This window comes from Lepisosteus platostomus, chromosome 4, assembly GCF_059453375.1.
Source record: "Lepisosteus platostomus isolate fLepPlt1 chromosome 4, fLepPlt1.hap1, whole genome shotgun sequence".
Taxonomy (NCBI): domain Eukaryota; kingdom Metazoa; phylum Chordata; class Actinopteri; order Semionotiformes; family Lepisosteidae; genus Lepisosteus; species Lepisosteus platostomus.
Genome location: NC_142614.1, coordinates 49,695,634 through 49,715,620, shown reverse-complemented (window position 1 = coordinate 49,715,620; position 19,987 = coordinate 49,695,634). Strand labels below are relative to the sequence as shown.

General features: G+C 37.3%; 3 protein-coding genes across 8 annotated transcripts in view; 1 reads left to right on the top strand and 2 right to left on the bottom strand.

The window, feature by feature from the left end:
- The window catches only part of ipo11 (importin 11), a 275,680-nt gene extending 271,317 nt beyond the window's left edge, over nt 1-4,363 (bottom strand). The window contains exon 1 of the mRNA XM_088629761.1: nt 4,225-4,363. The gene's annotated coding sequence lies outside the window, so the exon portion shown is untranslated. The remainder of the gene's footprint in view (nt 1-4,224) is intronic.
- A 1,103-nt stretch (nt 4,364-5,466) lies between these two features.
- dimt1l (DIM1 dimethyladenosine transferase 1-like (S. cerevisiae)) lies at nt 5,467-15,633 on the top strand. The gene is made up of 12 exons (XM_088629763.1): nt 5,467-5,634; nt 6,219-6,292; nt 6,722-6,808; nt 6,917-6,978; nt 8,385-8,478; nt 8,830-8,879; nt 8,973-9,096; nt 10,228-10,320; nt 11,246-11,310; nt 11,857-11,920; nt 12,390-12,496; nt 14,055-15,633. Exons 1-12 carry the CDS (start codon nt 5,577-5,579, stop codon nt 14,095-14,097), a joined length of 921 nt encoding a protein of 306 aa, XP_088485889.1. The 5' UTR covers nt 5,467-5,576; the 3' UTR covers nt 14,098-15,633.
- Nucleotides 15,634-17,885: 2,252 nt separating this feature from the next.
- The window catches only part of LOC148673365 (kinesin-like protein KIF2A), a 31,836-nt gene continuing 29,734 nt past the window's right edge, over nt 17,886-19,987 (bottom strand). For all 6 annotated transcript variants that reach the window (XM_088629758.1, XM_088629759.1, XM_088629760.1 and 3 more), the window contains 3 exons: nt 19,795-19,896; nt 19,440-19,575; nt 17,886-19,260 (listed from right to left, as the gene is read on the bottom strand). In XM_088629758.1, coding sequence (XP_088485884.1) covers nt 19,175-19,260; nt 19,440-19,575; nt 19,795-19,896 — 324 coding nt within the window. In that variant the 3' untranslated portion in view covers nt 17,886-19,174. The remainder of the gene's footprint in view (nt 19,261-19,439; nt 19,576-19,794; nt 19,897-19,987) is intronic.

Here is a 19,987-nt window from a genome sequence, read left to right as displayed (position 1 = left end):
AACCTACTTGAACTGACAGGGTGCACCGGCACCCTTCTGTCACTCTGCACTCTCAGGACACATATGAACAGCGATATACCTCCTATCCTACCATATCTCCTTGTGTTACTTTCGCACAATCTGTAATAGTATTGTAAATCGCAATTGTGTACTTTATTGTATCGGAATCTTAACCTAATCCCTATAAATTTCTGTCCTTCTACTCTTCTATCCCTCTTAACCAGCTCGTGGATAAGACATTTCATTGCCGACAACACCGCTGTATGCTGTACTGTTTGTGTATTGATAAATAAACCTTGATTGATTGATTTATTGATCGATTATGGGCCTCAGTGAAAATTGAGCCCGATGTGAGAAGGTGCTTGTTTGTGCCTATGTGTGCCCTGTGATGGACTGGTATTCTCTCCAGGGTGAACCTGTCTTGCAAGGGAACCAAAGCATCAACGACTTAATTCACCAACTGAATTAAGAGGGACATAACTTTATGTAAAACCAAAGTGGAAAGCAGCCAGGACACTCCTAATACTAGAAGACTGCCAGGAGATCTTGAATAACTAAAGTATTCAGGATGTAAATTTAACTATTAGAGCCACAAAAAAATCCTCCTCTGTCACCAAACTGGGTCAGCGGGTTGGAAAGTGTTGGAATCAAGTGTGGTCTACTTTTCCCACCAATACCGGGTAGCATCCTGTTCTTCCTTGGAGGACTCTCACCCCACTACTAACAGAAACGAAATTTACAGCAAAAGAGGAAAAGAGGTAGAAGAGGGCCTCGAGTGAAAGGTACTGCTACTTTCTTCTAAAGAGCTACAATGTATGTTAGTTGGCTCGCCGTGTGACTGCAGCTCAAAACATTTGTGTTCACCATCATGGATATTGCTTATGTGTGTTTGTTAAACACAAGATGCAGCCTCCACAATCTTCAACACTCCAGTGTTACCAAGGCTGTGTGAAAGTGACAGGCTGCCAAGATTTATCCATCCATTCTCTAACTGCCTTACCCACCTGAAGGTCACAAGACAACCAGAACCTATCCCTGCAAGCAACAGGTGCAAGGCAGGGTATACTCAGGACGGGACAATAGTCCATCGCAGGTCACACACACAGACATACACACAAACACTCACACAAGGGCCAATTTTCCCAGAAGTCTCTTAATATACCAGTACGTTGTTGGACAGTGTGGGGAAACTGAAGGAAGCCCACATGAACACAGGGGGAACACGCAAACTCCACACACACCGCACCCCAGGTCCAGAAATGAACCCAGGGGCCAAGCTCTGCGAGGCAACAATGCTAACCACCATGCCACGGTGTTGCCCTCACCTAGAACAAAGTTTTTTATGCTAGTATGAGCCCAGAAGTGGCTATGCCATCTTAACTGTGAAATAGTATGTTCATATGCTTTGACTCATTAACCTGGTGAAAAGGTTAGTCGTCCCAGGTGAAAACCACGTGGCTGGAAAGCACTTCAAAAGCTGGAGTGACAGATCTCTAGCTCCTCCCTAAATCCTCTTTGCCCCAAAATAGTCTTCAAACAGACAATAATTCACAAAACAGCTGCTTCACCCTGGGTGTTCAGGAGTTTGAACACAGTCTTTTTTTCATACACAGGTTTTAAAAGAGGTTCCCCTAAAATGGGAGGACTATGTATAAAAAGGGATGTGATTCCTATATAGTTCATCCAATATAGACGTAAATACCTTCATATTAAAGCTGACATTCTGCACTTTAACCTCATAGTAATTGTTTCATTTCAAATCCAATGTGCTGGAGTACAGAGCTAAAACAACAAAAATGGTGTCACTGTCCAGATACTTACAGACTGCACTGTACGTACCTAAACATACGCTGTTGGGCATCCCAACACATTCTGTACTATTTCACCCAAAACATTTTTCTCATTTACGGAGAGAAAACGTAATGGGTATCTTCTACGGTCATTTAAAAGTTTTTTTTAAGATAATGTAATTGTGACTGTTCTACACTTCCTCATAAAAATGTAGCCCTTTTGCTTTATGGTTGTGCAGAATAACACACATTAATGAATGCATAAATGACTGACAAGGAACATGCTGATAAGAAGTCAATTAGATATTATTACTACTAATGGATTAGCTGCTACAACACTTCCTGTGAGCTGACTATGTGTAGCATGCCCAGATATGTTAATAATAATAATAATAATAATAATAATTATTATTATTATTTTTATTATTATTATTATAAACTATTTTATATAGCACCTTTAAAGGTGGCTTCTCAAAGCGCTTTACAGAATGATAACAACAATAAATAAAAAGAATACACAAGATAAAAACACAATTACAATATACAGAGGAGACCGTGGATGGTGATAGTAGGAAAAGCAGAGGGGTGAAGAATGGAACCAGTAAAGTAAAGGCTTTTCTAAAGTAGAAGGTTTTGAGTCTAGATTCAAAGGAGTTTAGAGGTGACTCTCTTCCTTGGGCAGAGAGTTGCAGAGCTTGGGGGCATAACAGGAGAAGGCCCTGTCACCCATACAATGTAGACGGGCTTGGGGGGACAGTAAGGAGACCAGAATTAGAAGAGCGAAGGTTGCAAGGTGGGGAGTAGGGCGATAATAGTTCTGACAGGTACTGAGGTGCCAAGCCATGCAGAGCCTTATGGGTGAGCATGAGGATTTTAAAGTCAACACGGAATTTGACAGGAAGCCAGTGCAAGGACTCCAGGATAGGAGTAATGTGATCACTTGCACAAGACCTGGTCAGGATTCTGGCTGCTGAATTTTGGACATACTGCAGTTTGTTCAAAGTAGATTTAGATACCCCAGCGAGTAGAGCATTTCAGTAGTCAATTTGGGAGAACACAAATGTGTTTATTAGCTTTTCAGCCACAGCTAGTGACGGCATAGGGCGTAGTCTAGCGATATTTCTGAGGTGAAAAAAAGATGTTTTGACAATATGCTGCACATGTGGGTCGAATGTTAAGCCAGAATCGGAGATCACCCCATGTTGTGATTGGTACTGGTTTACCCTAGCCAGTGAACTAGTAAAGTTTACAGATAAGGATTGGCAAACTTTTTTCACTGCTTCTATAATCAAAGATTAAGAACATAAGAAAGGATACAAATGTGAGTAAGGGCATCCCTCCAAAAACTTAAGACATTTATGATGACACATTTTCCCTCATCCAAGCTTTATACAGAACCAATGAAAAGGGTAAAATAACTGTTACAACTAAAAAAACAATTTAAATAAAGAGATGTCATGTTAGAAATGTACAATGCTCACGCTTTTCAGGGGGACCTGATTCAGCCATTCAAAATCCTCAAATGCACTGATAAATTCAACCCGGTGGACTTCTTCAGAATCAAAACTGAAACACAAGCCAGAAGACTTGAAGAAGATCTATGAATAAGTATACTTAATGAGAAGAGCTGTCAATTCATTAAACGATGGATTGTGTGACCTGGTAAGATAATGTCCTCCCATGTTATTGAAGCAGGTAACCTACCTTCTTTAAAGAAACAGATGGATTAATTAGCTACTGTATATGGCAACCAAACGGCTGTATCAGCCAAATGGCCTCTCGATTAGGTAATGGCAAACATAGCTGCTTCTGATCCAAACTAATAGACGTATATCAAAAACAGTTAAAGCTGTTATCGGACACACGAGTCAGTGCCATGGGCAAACTGATTCGCAATACATACTGTATGGAAGACTTCAGTTCAGCAGAGTGCAAATAAAAGCACAGAGTACTCGCGCGGGGTACCAGCAAACACATGACTTTCAAAGACGTTAAAACCAAATCGCATAAACAAAACAATAATCATACATTCACAGTTAGACCCAGACACCTACCGTTACTTTGAAAACACGAATAGAACCCTGGAGACACCACATCTGACCACATTCATGCAACTACAAACCCCCAAAAAGAAGCAAAGGAGTTACATGAAATTTCAGCTCGCTGTGGACTTATATTATCCAACATAGTTAAGGTCTGGATATATGTTGTAGACCCTGAACGCATTACTTTAATAATCCTTACAATTCTAAACCGGTCATCATTACACAGTCCCCCCTGTACTATACAAAAATCATTGCAACGCGTGTTAACACAGTAGATAAATTACACAAGCTAACCTGGCCCAACACTGAAATGATACCGAGCAAATATCATTTCAATGTCTGATTTAAAACAGAAAATCAGGTTTTTCCAGTACTTTAAGCATACTTACCTCTGGAAGAAGTGGTGTGTAATGGAATATCACAACTATGCTGGTGTCAGCTCTAAGTACAAACATGCACACGCCTGGTAGTTGGATGGCGCCATACACACGGTGGAAGGCGCATGCTGATGATGTCACGGTTTCTACTAGTTTACGGCACGAATTGCCACGCTTCTTGAAAATTTTGTACTGGTTTGGTTAGTGTTACGAATTTCTTGATTGCAGGACATTTGTGTATCCAAATTAAAGTTTTGGGGTTTTATTAATTTTAGCATACTACCCAGTTTCCGTGTTATTTTTAAATGTTTGAACTAAAATTAATTAAAAAAATATTTTACAGGATTCTTTTCTGTACGTTCCAAGAAAGTTGAAAAGCCTTAATTTAATTAAAATGACGAACTCTGGGAAACATTGAATTGCAGCAGCTGCCGCTTAATTAATGGTTTCAGATATTTTTCTCGAGTTTACACTTTAATGGAGAGGAAAGAGAAATGCATTATGCAGTTGTTACTAAATACTGTCTAATATCCGATTTATCTTTGAAGGCTAATTTTAAAATAGTGGGACACCGTTTTGTGTGTTTTCAAGTTCTTTAATCTTCTTTCGAACACCTATTCGTGTCGTACTTTGTGACGAAGATTCATTGAGTTTGGTAGTTTAATATCCCCCCTTCCCCTCTCCCCCAAAAAACAAGATCTCAACATTCCGAATTTGGAGCCAAAATGTCTTTAAACAGCTATGGTCAGTTTCTGCTTTAATTTTGGGTCGAAGTAATTAACAATAAAAGTAAACAGGACAATGTCCACTGGATGGCAGTGCTTCACAACAAATAATGGGACAGTATTCGAAAAAATGTTAATAGAAAATATTTTTGGAACACATAAATTGCATGAGTACTACTATGAGTATTTTCATCTCATTTCAGTTAAAAGGGGGCTGCCCTTGTCGCAACCACCAAATAATAAGTTAAACACATGAGCAAAAATGAAATAGATCATATACAATTTTACGAAATAGTACCACCATACGGTTTTAAATCAGCCATGACTACTTTTACAAAGTCTAAAACAAAACCATTACCATTAAGCATAATCGTAAACAACATATGTACCACACTCCAGTCCTGCGACAATAGTTGTGTTGTTACAGCATTATGGGAGAAGTAGTCCGTTGGTTTTTAGAATTGTACTGTTGTTACCGCCTTGTTGCAGTTCAGAACCACAAGTCCCAGAATGCAATTTCTTGCGCTTTATTAGACGACGCGAGACAGTCTATGACGAGCTTACATTAGGAACACGTGTTGGGAATGTATAGTATAGACACAGATATATTCAGTTGGTGAAGTATCAAACGAAAACAAAATGCCGAAAGTCAAAGCTGAAAAGAAAAGCAGACAACACCAGGAGGTGAAAAGTCAAGGTTAGTTTGAATAACTGTAGCCTTACAGAACGTATTTTATCCCTTCAGTTTTTACTGTTAGTGTTACGGTGAGCACATAACTGAAGCAGTTTTTGGAAAGCGAGAAGCAAGAGGCCTTGTAAAAACTACATTTCCATATTGATATATGTACACATTTAACATATTTATTAACAGCTGGGAATTATCTGACCTTCACAGGATGTGTTCTCAGTTAAGCATCAACGGAGTTTGCCGAAAGGAAACCTTTCATTGGCAGTCTAATACGGTGGATTATGAACATTTGTCAGTTCTTGCTGTGGATCAACAGACGTGCCTATCTAGTTTGAATAATTCTTGAAGTCAGGAACATTATTGTTCAAAATATATGACAATTTTATGTAATGGTCAAAGTGTTGTGCTTATTGAGAGTTGTCCCGCAAAAAAGAGGTGCTGAAATACTCAGAATTCATTCCCTGTTTGCTATAGCGTTTGTAATTAGTTTTCTGTTGAAATTGTTTCCTTAAAGACGACTCGTTCGCATCTGTGTATATCAAATTAGTTAAAAAACACTTAACTGAACATGCATATCTTTTTTTTCCTCTAAGGAATAATGTTCAATACTGGAATAGGTCAGCACATCTTAAAAAATCCCTTGGTGGTTAATGGGATCATTGACAAGGTAAGCAACCTGTATGTCTTTAATCCTTTGTTTTAGTGCAATATATAAACACACTTATGTTTGATTATTCAGAGTGATCGGATTAGACAGACGCAAAAGTATAAATGAGACTGAAATAACATACTTTAAATTGCCTTGAGTTTCTAAGGTTATTAATGCAGTTTGCATATATTGAAAAGTTTTTAGACGTTTTTATTTACTTTTAACCCCATATTATTTCTGTTGCTATGATGATTGGTGTAGTGGTTATTATGCTGTAGTGAAATCATGTTAAAAAAAACGTGTTTGACATTAAACTCTGTCTAAACACATCTAGGCTTTAACCGAAGAAAATATAACCTATAGCATTAATGAGTATACAGTTTAAACACCTTGACTACAGGACTTGAAAAAGCTTTTGTCCTCTACAGACAACTTTTTTTTTTGTAGGCTGCTCTTAGACCAACTGATGTGGTGCTGGAAGTTGGGCCTGGTACTGGTAACATGACTGTCAAACTACTGGAAAAAGCAAAAAAGGTAATAAATGGCTGTACTATGTAGTTTTGCATGTATGCATGCCTGTGCTGCAAACCTCATATTTACTATATAACGGTGTATGTAATAATTTTATTTCAATTTCAAAAGGTAGTGGCTTGTGAGCTGGATACTAGACTTGTGGCTGAGCTTCAGAAGAGAGTACAGTGCACGTAAGTATAACCCTCAGAACTCATAACATCTGATTTTAAGTTTCCATGATTTATCTTTTTAAATGACACTTATATTACGGATTTCTTCACACCACAAAGGAAACATGGGGGGGGGGGGGAATCTTATGATTGGATGTTGCAAATTAAATATTGCATCTTGCTTAAAAAATCTATGTATTTTATACTGTAATCATAATAGCATTGTGCTTTGCTATGTCATTTGTTTTAAATTATCTGAAGATGTAAACTAAATTAAATCCCAGAAAAACAAGGATCAGATGTCTTCATGCCTTTAAGTATTTCATTGAGGAAACATCCAACAACACAAATCTACTCTGCTCTTTGTAAGCTCAGCAGAAACCACTTAAAGTGTGTAGAGGCCCCCGTAAAATTCATTCATTTACCTGGGTTCTAAAAGGAGATTACGCAAAGAAGACATTTTGCAGTAGCACACATTATTCTAATTAAGGATCCAGAGCTCTCTGAAGACTAGGCAAGTGGTCCTTAAAATCAACAAGGTTTGGGATGCCTATAGGAGAATTCACAAAAGAATAAATATAGCACTTTCCATTGTTATGTCCATTATCAAATAATTTAAAAGTAGTGATGTGGCAACTCAGACATGATAGTGATAAAAGTGTGGCTTGCCACGACAATCTGTGAGACAAGTGGTTCAGGAGACAATCTTAAATCCAAAGACAACAGTTGAAGATGTCCACCTCAATCTGGCATCTTTACGATACAAAGTCTTGAAAATCACCATTCAGCATTACCTGGCATAGTTGGAAGGAAGAAGCCTCTTGTGAGTTGTCAAGGTCAAATGGTCTGTTTTGGAGATGTTTTACATCTTTGGATCATGGAGTCCTGGGGTCCTGACCAAACATCTACTTCCCTCTGCCAAGAAGCTCAAGAAAAGAAAAGCTCAGAAACATTTCATCATGACTGTGATCCAAATCATTCAAATAATGGTTACCTGGTATAAAGTAATAGCCCTTATCACATAACAGCACACTACAGAAGGCATCCTGTCAGTATATTACATGCCATAGAAGAATTTACACAGTACTAACTACAAGGATTTGAATGAATCTGACACGTTTTACAAACTAATGTTATTTATGGCAAATAAACCGTACCGTACCGATTACCATAGACTACATTTTTAGAAATTATTTAATGAAGACGCATCACCCATCCGTACAACGTTAGTTCTGTGTTTTTTGTTCCTTTTTCACAATCATCATCAGGGTATGTATACATCTGTTGAGCATTATATTTATGTACTTTTTAACAAATTTCAGACTGGTACTGTAAATTTAGAGCTGCTTCAGGCATAACTGTCTGATAATAACATTGAGATAAAGCAGGGTGGTTCTGCATTAAATACATGTCTCTTTCTTTCACAGACCACTGCAGACAAAGCTTCAGATCATGGTTGGAGATGTTCTGAAGACAGACCTGCCTTTCTTTGATGTTTGTGTAGCTAACTTGCCTTATCAGGTACATAAAGTTTTCCTTTTTGGCTTGGTTATAGTTTAATGAATAAATACTGTTCCTTATATACACTTGTGGCTTAGTCAATGTAAATACAAGGTTGTGAAAGTACCAGTGTTAACCCAGGTATCCTGGCAAAACTCTACTCTGGGCTTTTCATAATGTGCCATGCTTAAAGGTTCCCCCCTTAATTCAGCGGAGAAGCAGTTTTGTGATTCCTCCTGGTCTGCTCAACTCTCCCCTTCTAGTTAATAAAACAGAATAATCAGCACACTGAGTGTTTTGTGTTTAGCATACTGAGCAGTTGAAATTTTCTGATCCCTTATACACATCAATGAATCTTTTTTGTTTTTATAGATTTCATCACCATTCATTTTTAAATTACTGCTTCACAGGCCTTTTTTCAGGTAAGTACCTTTAGAAAGAAAACCATTATGGTATATTTTAAAAGTTAATATTATTAAAAACTGTCACTTGCTCTTAATTTGTTACTATTCCAGGTGTGCAGTGCTGATGTTCCAAAGAGAATTTGCTCTTCGACTTGTTGCAAAACCTGGAGACAAGCTGTATTGCAGGTTATCAATAAATACTCAGCTTCTGGCCCGAGTAGATCATCTTATGAAGGCAAGTAATCTTCACATCACAAGTAAAACTTCACATATTGAAATAAATATTTTATATAAACAACTATCTGCCTGTACACTATTAAAGTTGTTTATAGTGGTAAAATACTTGCTGATCCATTAAGTTATGAAAATCACTTCTTAAGTGAAGGGTTGCTTAAGTGCACTACACATCTCAATGTTGAACAGTGAAACATTTTGAATAATTGTATACTCCTGCCATGTCCTGTGTATGTGTAAAACATTACCTGTTCTACATTGTTTGCTAAGAGAGAAAATTAGCCGGTTTTACCTACTACACTGGTGGCTCTGTGGCTAAGGATCTGCGCCTGTGACTGGAAGGTTGCCGGTTCAAATCCCGCGTCCGGCAGAGGAATCCTACTCCGTTGGGCCCCTGAGCAAGGCCCTTAACCCTAACTGCTCCAGGGGCGCCGTACAATGGCAGACCCTGCGCTCTGACCCAAAGCTTCTCTCCCTGTCTGTGTCTCCATGGAGAAAAGCTGGGGTATGCGAAAAGACGAATTCCTAATGCAAGAAATTGTATAGGGCTAATAAAGAAACATTATCATTACATTTATGACCACATTTTCAATGCAGATTAGACCTGTTTTCCACCGGCCTTGTGACTTGGTTATCCTAAAAAATTTGTAAGACATATTGTTTACTCTAAGACAACATTACAGTAAATATTGTAACGCATACGGCCTCCATTGCTTGTGAGAGCTGGCGTACCAGAGCGGTGACGTCACCGCCCTTCCCTGTGAATAGCAGGGACCGCAGCCGCTGGGCTGACGGGAGATTTCCCTTTGGCTCAAGAGGCTGGGTCCCTGTTGAGTGACGCCGGAGGCCCGGGTTCGAGTCCCTGACGGTGGGGGGGGCAACCTGATGCGGCAGCGGCGAGGGCGCCCACGTGAACCCTGTAGCGTTACAATATGTTAGTGCTGTTATATAGACATTTGATTATAAATGCTGGAATTGCATTTGCCTTGCTTTAAAACTGATACCCAAAGCGGTCATCTATACTTGGATAGACCACCAGTGGTTTTTATTAAAATAATTCAAACCCAACAAAGTCAATTAAAACCCAGCATTCTTATCGTCCTTGGACCTATTTAATTTTTTTACTTTATAGGTTGGGAAGAATAACTTTAGGCCACCACCAAAAGTGGAGTCTAGTGTTGTCAGAATAGAGCCAAAGAACCCTCCTCCACCTGTAAATTTTCAGGTAAGGATGATATGAATGAATTGGGAAGAGTCACTGGATGTTTCTGCTAGCTGGTTTATGTATGTACATATATGCTATATGTATATCTTAAGTTGTCCCCCCCTGGATGAATAAAGTATTTTGAATTGAATATAAATACAATAGACATTTTGAATGTCTTAACATATATTAGAACAAACCATATTAAATTGAAAATATATAATTGAAAAGATCTTTATGACATATATCTGATACATAATCTCCCAAGACTGAGACATTTACCAAATAAAACAGTATTTAAGAGGGAAGACTATTCTTAATTAATTATGAATTACTATATCAGAGGTTTAGTAATAAAGGAATACGAGGGAGAATAAATTGGAATTTAACTACACATAAGTGTGTTTCCATCTAAGGCAGGCTAATTCATTTTATTATTATAAATTAAATGCTTTTAATATTTATAGGCAATCACTATATTAAGTATATTAAGTCACTTGGTTTCTAATGGTATATACAGAAACAATGGATTTTTGTTAGAAGAGGAAATTGTATGTACTTTACTTTAAAGTTAAAGAACAATTATTTAAAGTGAAAGGAACATTGTTAAAGTGGAAGTATTATACTCTGAAATTGTGGGATAATTATTGAAGGTTTGTAATTCAAAATTAAGTGTTTTGGCTTTGCAATTCTTCCCCTTAAAGCCAACCTTTTTCCAGTTCTTGCCTTTTCTGAGTCTGAGTTATCTTACCAGTCCGTGTGACTAGGATTCCCCAAGGAGTGTGGTTAGAATTCACTGGCCAGGATTCTCTGGGCTTACAGTGGAACTGTGACCCAGGGGTAACTTCCTCACCGTGACATTAGTGAGAGATACACCTTTCCACCAGTGTTCAATTCTAAAATGAAGGAAGCTATTACAGTTCTTTTCTAAACACATTTTCTTTAGGAATGGGATGGTCTTGTCAGAATAGCATTCATAAGGAAGAATAAAACACTATGTGCAGCATTTAAGTAAGTAGTCTTTTTTTTTTTTGCTTTACCAATGTATATTGTTGGATGGAGGGTCTTACTTAGCTAAAAAAAACTCAGTACAGCCATGGGTTTATTAAATGATTATATCATGCACTATGAACATTTACAAGACAAAGTCTGGGAAATACCAAGAAATGTTTGAATCATTTGCAGCTGATAAAGTTAACGGTAAAAACTTCATTCAGTTATTTGATTGGCATAGGAAGCATTTTCTCTTTTAAGACCATTGGCATGTAGAGATGACCCTTGAAATTAATATTCCAAACAGGGAAATCACATTTTCTCCAAGTTATTTTAGTTATAACTTTACATTAAAATTGATCAGCTCAGATAAGCATTTAATACAGAAGTTTCACACCACCACATCATAGAGATTAGTTAAACGAAAAGAAATCACTCAAATGGTGAAGATTGTAAAGAACATTAAAATGGGAGGATGTGGAAATGTACATCCCACATATTATTGAATTCCGAATGAAAACCAACACTGTATGGATGGCTTAACCTTCATTTTTGCAATTTTAGGTCCAGAGCAATTGAGCAGTTGCTGGAAAAGAATTACAGAATTCACTGTTCTGTACACAATATTGTAAGTATACAATGTGTTACCAGCTGGGTGTCTGTCAGTTTTAGACTAATATAGGTCAGCAAATGCTTGTAATTTCTCTCTGGTATTTTGGATTTGGAAAGTAGGAGAATTTCATTGGTATTGGTACTGAATGACCATATGGGTAGAGCTGTGCAAGCACAGTTCTACAGACACCACAGAAAAAAACGATTTTGTCATTTTCTTGAAACCACCTAAGCCCCACCTGGTCTGTTCAGTTTCCAACTGGACCATGATGGCCGACCACTATTGTAAAACAGCTAAAGGACTGAAAAAGTATATAAGATTATCTTGTTGTTCAGTTTTTGTTTTAGTTTTAAGGAAAGAATAACAACTGCTTGATTCTCTAGATTATTTTGTCTTTGCATGATTTTTTTTTACAAAGGGAGCAATAAACTGTATTTCTTCTGGGGTGTACACAAGTTTTTGAACACTTTCATTTTTATCACAGGAAATACCACAGGACTTCAGAATTGAAACAAAAATCGAGCAAATTCTTCAGGAAACTGCCTTCAGTGAGAAGCGAGCTAGGTCTATGGACATAGATGACTTTATGAAGTGAGTAATGGTTCTAATTTTAAGATTGCACAGACAACACATAGCCTGTACCCAATTTGAAAACAAAATGCTTATTCTGTACTAATGAAATTACTTACTCATATCCTAAGTTGTTTTTATTTGCAATATATCCAATTACCATTTCTGAAGTGGAGGGCAGTTTCAATTTCCATAAGGGGAACCTTTTCTAGAAGAAAATTAATAGTAGTTAGTTTTAGGTAGTAGAGTACAAGACAGAAGTCCTCTCTTTTCATCTAAAACAGTTTAGATATAGATTTTTGCTAAAATTGTGTTTCACCATAACTGGTATTAAGCAGAATAAAAGACTTGTTTGAAATCACTCTTACAATATGCTATAACCATGATGGTGGCCATGGCAACCAAATATCACATTATGGTCAGCTAAAATAATTAACAACAACCTTAATCAGAATCCCATTGGAAAACCTTTATCCATAAATTAGAAAAACTAAATAACTTAAAACTATGAGACGTTATCTTCTAACTATGTATTTTCACAATACACACTATGCTGGTCACTTTAACTTAACACTAACTCCAAACGTAACTTGAAACATCAAGTGTATTTAATAAATTTGGATTGTAGAAGAATACAGTCACCCAAAATAGTTCTGTTTCATATGCTAGACATATTTTCTTAATTTGGTACATGCTATTCACACTATTGATTAAATATGCACAGGAGGTTATAAAGATATTGAACAACTGCAGTAAGCTTTAGTTATGATCTACAATAGTATCACACAAGTTTCAACCATCCTGACTAAAGAATGCAACTGGTTACAATAATGGACAACATGACAATACAATGTAGTAGTTCAGGTGGGGAGCTGCGTCGGCATGCGTAGGCTGCAAAGGAACAAGTAATAGGTTTATTCCATGCTGAAAAGAGATAAAGAAAACGCAAAGTTTCGGCCGTGGAGCCTTCTTCAGGTGTGAGACCTCATTATTTGTTCTTTTTCAATTACTTGTTCCATGACAATACAATGACTTGCTCATGTTTTAGTGGACTATATCTAACAAGACAGTCCTTTTTTTCCTTGTTTTGATTTTGTTTTATGTAACTTGATATTTTTTACAAATGGATTACTTATTGATATTGTGAATGGCTACTAAAAAGCAAATATGGGCTAATATTTTTTTGTTTGTTTTGGGTGCCACCTTTTTTTTGTTTAATAGACTGGATAGTACATGAGAAGCCAAATCTCTTGTTGGTTATGTTACAAAATAAGTATAAAATGTTATCAATTTGCAACTGGTATATCGTATTTCAGGTAACGCATGCAGATATAGATTTGTTTAATTCCATCTTCACATTGCTTTGGTTGTGTTATATTGGGCATTCATTTCAACTAAGATTACATTATATTGTCACTACCTCTTAATTTAAAATGTAAAGAGAACCAATTTTTTTACTAAGACATCTCATCTTAAATGGTGAGCATCAGCAGAAACACTATGATCTAGATAATTGATACATATTAAGGTATGCTTTTTTCTGCTTGTAGTGAGGTTGATTTTTTTTCTAATTCCACAGGCTTCTCCATGGATTTAATTCTGCTGGCATCCACTTTTCATAATACTGCAGTGAATGTCCGTGGTATCTGTAAGACTGTAACTGTACACAAACTTGCAAGACAGAATTTGGAATCCACACTTTTTAAGAATACAGCTTGTGAGGTTCAACAATATCAGTTTTGTTGGCATTTTCTGTATTGTGATTTTTTTTTAAATAATGAAGTGATCTTTAAAAGATTAATTGAATGCATTTTACTGGGTTGCTGTATGTAATGTGTGTAATGCAAATTGTGATGTGTGGTTCATCAGTGAAATCTTAGGTGAAGAATACATATTTGAAAAGAAAACATTTCTCTTTAAAAGAACAAATTCTTCACATTTATACTGCACATAAATCTTTTTATATTTGCCTTATCTTTTTTTTTTCTGGTGCTCTGGGATAAAAGTTTAAATGAAACATTCTATGTGATTAAAAGTCAAATGAAAATACTTCTTAGCAAACCTTGATAGTGATGCAGTTGTAGTGCATTAGAAGAAACCCCAATGAGAATATTTATCTTTTACACCATGCAAAAGAGTAATTCAAGTTGAGTAAATTTAAGTCAAGAATAACCAGCTATGGTCCTTGAGGGATATTTTAATTTCATGTATAAAATAATTGTACAAAACACCTGCTTAGGTGGTAAAAATGATTGTGTTCCAGGTATTTAGAAATTTATCATTTAAGTGTGATCAATAAGACCTGCTAGATTGTGTTAAGATCGCCTTCCTGCAGCGTCCCTCGGCTAGCGGTTTCCCTGGGAAACCGTCACATTCTCACAAGGGCTCACTGTTTTTCCAGAGCTAGCTGCACAAGCCGAACCTTCCTTCCCTGATCCGTATTACTAATTTTTCAATTCCCAGTTCTCTCTAAAGCCGAAGCCCTGCTTCGCCAGGCTCCATTATTGTTTTCACCCCCTTTCTGTTGCACATCTGCACTTGCCTGTTCTTCGGTTCCCCGGGTGGATACCCCAGCAGCCTCTCTCTGGGTAGTCGTCTGACCCTGCATCCCGAAGCCTGTCGCCATTCTCCATACCAGGATGCCACTCCGAAGTCGAACTCCTGTCTCCCTTGGAGCTCGGCACAGGATTCCGCTTCACACTCCAGGTTTCTTTTCTTGTTGAGCAGCTGGGGCCTCCGTGCTCTGCTGGCCAGTTCTGTTGAAGTTTGTTCCGTTTTCTTTTCCATTACTGTCTGCTCTGGGCTGATTAAGCCCCACTGGCCAGTAATCAGTTATTCTATCATCATCCTTATGCTTCCATTCCCTTTCACTTTCCCTTTCTTCCGGAGCATCCAAGCCCTCACTCTTTGGTCTCTTGCACTTGGGGTATCCTCAGGTGTTCCAACACATCACCACCCTCGCGGCTGTTAACTGGCCACGGCATTATAGTCAGGCACTGAAAATCCCAACCATGCTCACAAATAGGAGTACTATTCAAAGGCATCACAAGGCAAATTTTCCCTGCAACCGGTGTGGTACAGGGACAACACCAAATTGAAAACATGTTGTAAAACTGTTTTTATGATCAGTTCACTAGAAATAAAAAGTATACTACAAACATTGTGGACTTTATTTCTATTCAAAACTTGAACTATTTAATGATGACACTAAATTGTATAGCATCCTTTGTATAATAGGCATCGTAATATAATAACAGAAACCAACCATGAGTTTTCAAAGAAATAAGGATACTGGAGACCTGCATTGAAATATATATAATTATACATGTGTTTATATAATATTTAATTTATAAATATAATGTGTACCTTTCCTCCATCTACATGTAGTGCCTGTATTTCTATGTAAATGCAGAATCCTCTAAGACAGTGGTTCTCAAACTTTTTGGACCAAGTACCACCCCTAATCCAACCAAAGCGTCCAAGTACCACCTACAAGTCATCTTCTCATAGGAACCCCAGAAATTCTCATTTGAATTGAGCGCACGTGCACACACTCACACATACATATAATTAATATTATAATAATAAACTTAATTTGATATAGCGCCTTTAAAGGTGGCTTCTCAAAGTGTTTTACAGAAAAAAAACATTAACAACAACTAATAAAAAAGCACCATTTCAGTGAGAGGGGTGAGCCTGTTTAGTTGAGCAAAGCAGATGTGAATTAATTTTTCGAGCCTTGATACAATTCACAACAGAGTCTAACAGATATTAAATCGTCAGGCATTTTCTTGACGGCAAAGATCTCGCGGTGGATGTTGTAATGCGTACAATAATTTCTGGAGCAACCAATCTAATTCGTGCAACTACACCGTTATGTCGGCCTGTCATTGCTCTAGCACCGTCTGTACAAACTCCGACGCATTTTATCCAGTCGAGGCCATTCTCTTCGATAAATTCATTCAGAAGCTGAAATATGTGCTCTCCTGTAGTTCTTGTTGGTAGCGGTTTACAGAACAGAAAGTCTTCATGGGACATGCCCTCAAACTCGTATCTAACGTAAACGAGCAAATTGAGCAAATTGGCCAAATCGACTACAGACTCATCTAATTGCTTTGAAAAACATCTGCTCATCTTAACGCGCTCTATCAGTGTACTTTTGATATAATCCTTCATTTCAATAATTCTATGAATGACTGTGTCTTTCAGGGGGAGGGGGGCAGTAGGTCGAGCTGTTTAGCAGCCTTTTCTCTACACATAATACGTGTCAGCTCTTTTGCCAATGGTAAATAAGGTTCTTCAAAAATAGTGTAGCTTACCTGCTTTAGCAATCCGCAAGCTTGCATTTTTCCGCGTTTCCGTTTTTATTTCCGTACTTATTTAAAGTTTTTATTTCATGCGCATGGGAGCGAAACACAGAGACGCTCGGTGTATTTTTCTCAAATTAGAACAGTTCTTAAATATTTTTCTGTTATCACGCTTTCGTGTGCTCACAAGATTACCTGCATTCGTAGCACGTATTTCTATGCATTCCTGTGTTTACAACGTTAGCATTGTTCCAAAATCACGCACATTCTCCTTTCTCCCTATTTGCTGGAGATACAGTAGCTTTTTTAAATACAATTGGTCATTTGCATCCGTAGCACGCATTCCTATAGAGTGGTATAGAATTACAGAGTATCTCTTGTGTCCACTGAAGAATTAGCGCGCACTATATCGTAGTACGTAGCTGCGTATTCGACACGTATTAAAATACAAAATATGAAAACCCGTCCCAATTTTTCAGCGCACACAACACAGTTCCAGGGTCATTTGGCGTACCATTTGGCGGCACGCCACGTACCACTGCCGGTACGCGTACCACAGTTTGAGAACCACTGCTCTAAGACAACTACCCAGTCACAGGTTAATATGGCTGCAAAACAGGGTTGTTTTTTTTTTTACAGAAAACCATTAAGAACTCATCAACTGTTAATTACTATATTAGTACTATTCTGTATTTCTTAAAAACAGTTTTATTTGGCAAAGGCTCTCACATTACAGTTGTGCAATCAATCAACCACATCCATTCTAGCTTTGAGTGCTACAAAGTGCTATCACGTAAAAAGCTGCCTCACTGGGCATGTCTGAGAAAGAAGAGTCGACAAATATATAAACTATGCTTCTCTTTTAACCTGTCACATAATCTTATTTTATTCTACCTTACTACATATACATTTTAAAACGACATACTGCTGCTAATCCAGATACACGACTAAGTGATCTTACATAAACCAACTGTATTTTTTTCACAACCACATGAAAACACTGTCCCAGAACCATACAGTAAGAGCCAACGTCTGTCTTATAGCACCACAGCAGTGTTTTATGTAATCAAAAAGGAATGATTTAGAAAGGTTCAAAATAATGATTCAGGGTTTTCTTCATTTTATTCCATATTATGTTAGTAAAGTGCTCACAAGTTTACAGAGTTTGTAAGCATGGAGGCTTTACATTTTACATCATGGAACCTATTGGGTCATACAAGGTAAAGCAAGGTAGTTATGAAATGACTCAATTGAAATAGTGAAGGTTTAGTAAAATTAGTTTACCACAGTACTTTACCGAACGACTAGACATGTCTGGTTAGACTTAGTACAAAGTGAAGCAAGTTGTTCATGTATTACTGAGCCAAAACCGTTGGAAATTACCAGTATGGGGTCTTGTTTTGAACTATATGCACAAGTGAGAACAATACCAAAAAGTAAAAATTTTCACCTCAAAAAGTTATGAATCATATATGAATGGTAAAACAAATTAGCATACTTCTATTTTTTTCAAAACATTGTCTTTAAATATATCATACATTGCAGTATAAAATCATACAAGTGAACCTTTATTCTTTTAGCCAGCATTGAATCTGGCGTACACACTAAATGCTTAGAAGTACAACTTATCTCCAAAGTCAGTGTTCGGTTACTATACATTAGATAAAATTTTCATATTTTTACAAAGAAAGTGTTAAAATGAGATGAAAAACTTTTTACAGTAAATGGAAATTCAATGCAACACATCAGAACTGCCTTTTAAAAACATGATATGGCACAAAAAGTAAACTAGACGTGTTATAAAACACAAAATAGATCCAAGGAAACAAATGAACACTGACAAGTAATGCAGTTTATTCACTGTGTTTACTATGCGACTTAGCAGAATAATGAGCCGTCCCCCTAAAGAAACATTGCTATATACAGCACTGACAGGTGAGCACAGTCATGTCTATGGGTGGTAAATTACAATCACGGCTGGTTTGAGCATGCATACATTTCAAAACTATCCCACCAATCTTTTATAACAAAATTCCAACAAGATTAACAGGTACTATGGAAGCCAAAAGTCCACAGTTTTACTTCATTTTCTTTTAAAAAATGTTGGCAAGGAGCTCAAAACATATATTGGTAATTAAAATAAAAAGTAAAAAACGGAAGTGCTTATGGAATCCAACCTTTGTTTTTTTTGTGCTGCTGGATGAGAAGCACTTCTCTGAACACAACGGGGAGTGTCTGATGTGCAATGGAAAGTGGACATTAGAAATCTTCATTTCAGCAAGTTTTACTTTTCAAACAGCCGGATCTTCACAACCAGTTATTAGATCATTTTACAGTAGAGAGAGTTTAGTGGATTTTCCATTTCAATTTAGCCTTAACATAAAACTACATCCTAAAGGGCTCGTGGTCGTTTAGGATTTATCTGCTTGCTGGCCTGTTCCTCCTCTTGGAGAGCTGCTCGGAATGATTTCACTTTATCTGTGAAGAAAAGGGTCCAAATTTAACAAGGCTTTCTGACCCAACAATTTCCATCTTGAAATGTCTTGAGTGTTAGATTCTCCTGTTACATATTTATTATTTTTTTTATGCATCAAACACTAAAATTAGTGTGGCGAAGGGATAAGAAAAAAGTGTAAAAAAAGTTAAATTGAGATTACCTCGGAGTTCTGTCAAGATGTCAATTTTTTGGTCCAGAATTTGTTCTAGTTGTGTGGCATAAGAGTCTACGTCATAATCCACTTCCTCAGTCATTTCCAAAAGTGCTTTTTCATCCTCCAGCCACCGTATAGACTCCTAGAGAGAAAGCAAATTCCATTATCTCTTAATGTGTGCTGTCAACTCATTTTAAATACAAATAGGTATGCCACTTACGACTTTAAATGACTTGGTGCAAATTATTATTGTTATCCATAAAACGATCAAATATTTAACAGGAATCACATTGCTACACAAAACTGTTCTATGAAAAAAATGAAATACCAAATGACGTCTGGCAACACAGCTGGATTTTACCTGGAAAACAGCCCTGTGATCCTCCACCACCTGCTCCTCCATTTCCACCATCTGGGACACAGCCTCATGGAATGTGAACAGCTGGGGAGAGACCTCTTCCTCCTAGGGGAGCAGCCGGAATTCATCACAGAACACAATTAACACCCAAAATAACCTGCAGCCAAGTGAACATATCTGTTGTCCTTCTAAGAAA

What these genes read in the sequence shown, in the direction of transcription:
- dimt1l (XM_088629763.1), top strand. Translation starts at nt 5,577, where the DNA reads ATGCCGAAAGTCAAAGCTGAAAAGAAAAGCAGACAACACCAGGAGGTG. An exon ending in CTCCACCTGTAAATTTTCAG is followed by an intron (nt 10,321 to 11,245) that starts GTAAGGATGATA and finishes CATTTTCTTTAG; the next exon opens with GAATGGGATGGTCTTGTCAG. An exon ending in ACTGTTCTGTACACAATATT is followed by an intron (nt 11,921 to 12,389) that starts GTAAGTATACAA and finishes TTTTTATCACAG; the next exon opens with GAAATACCACAGGACTTCAG.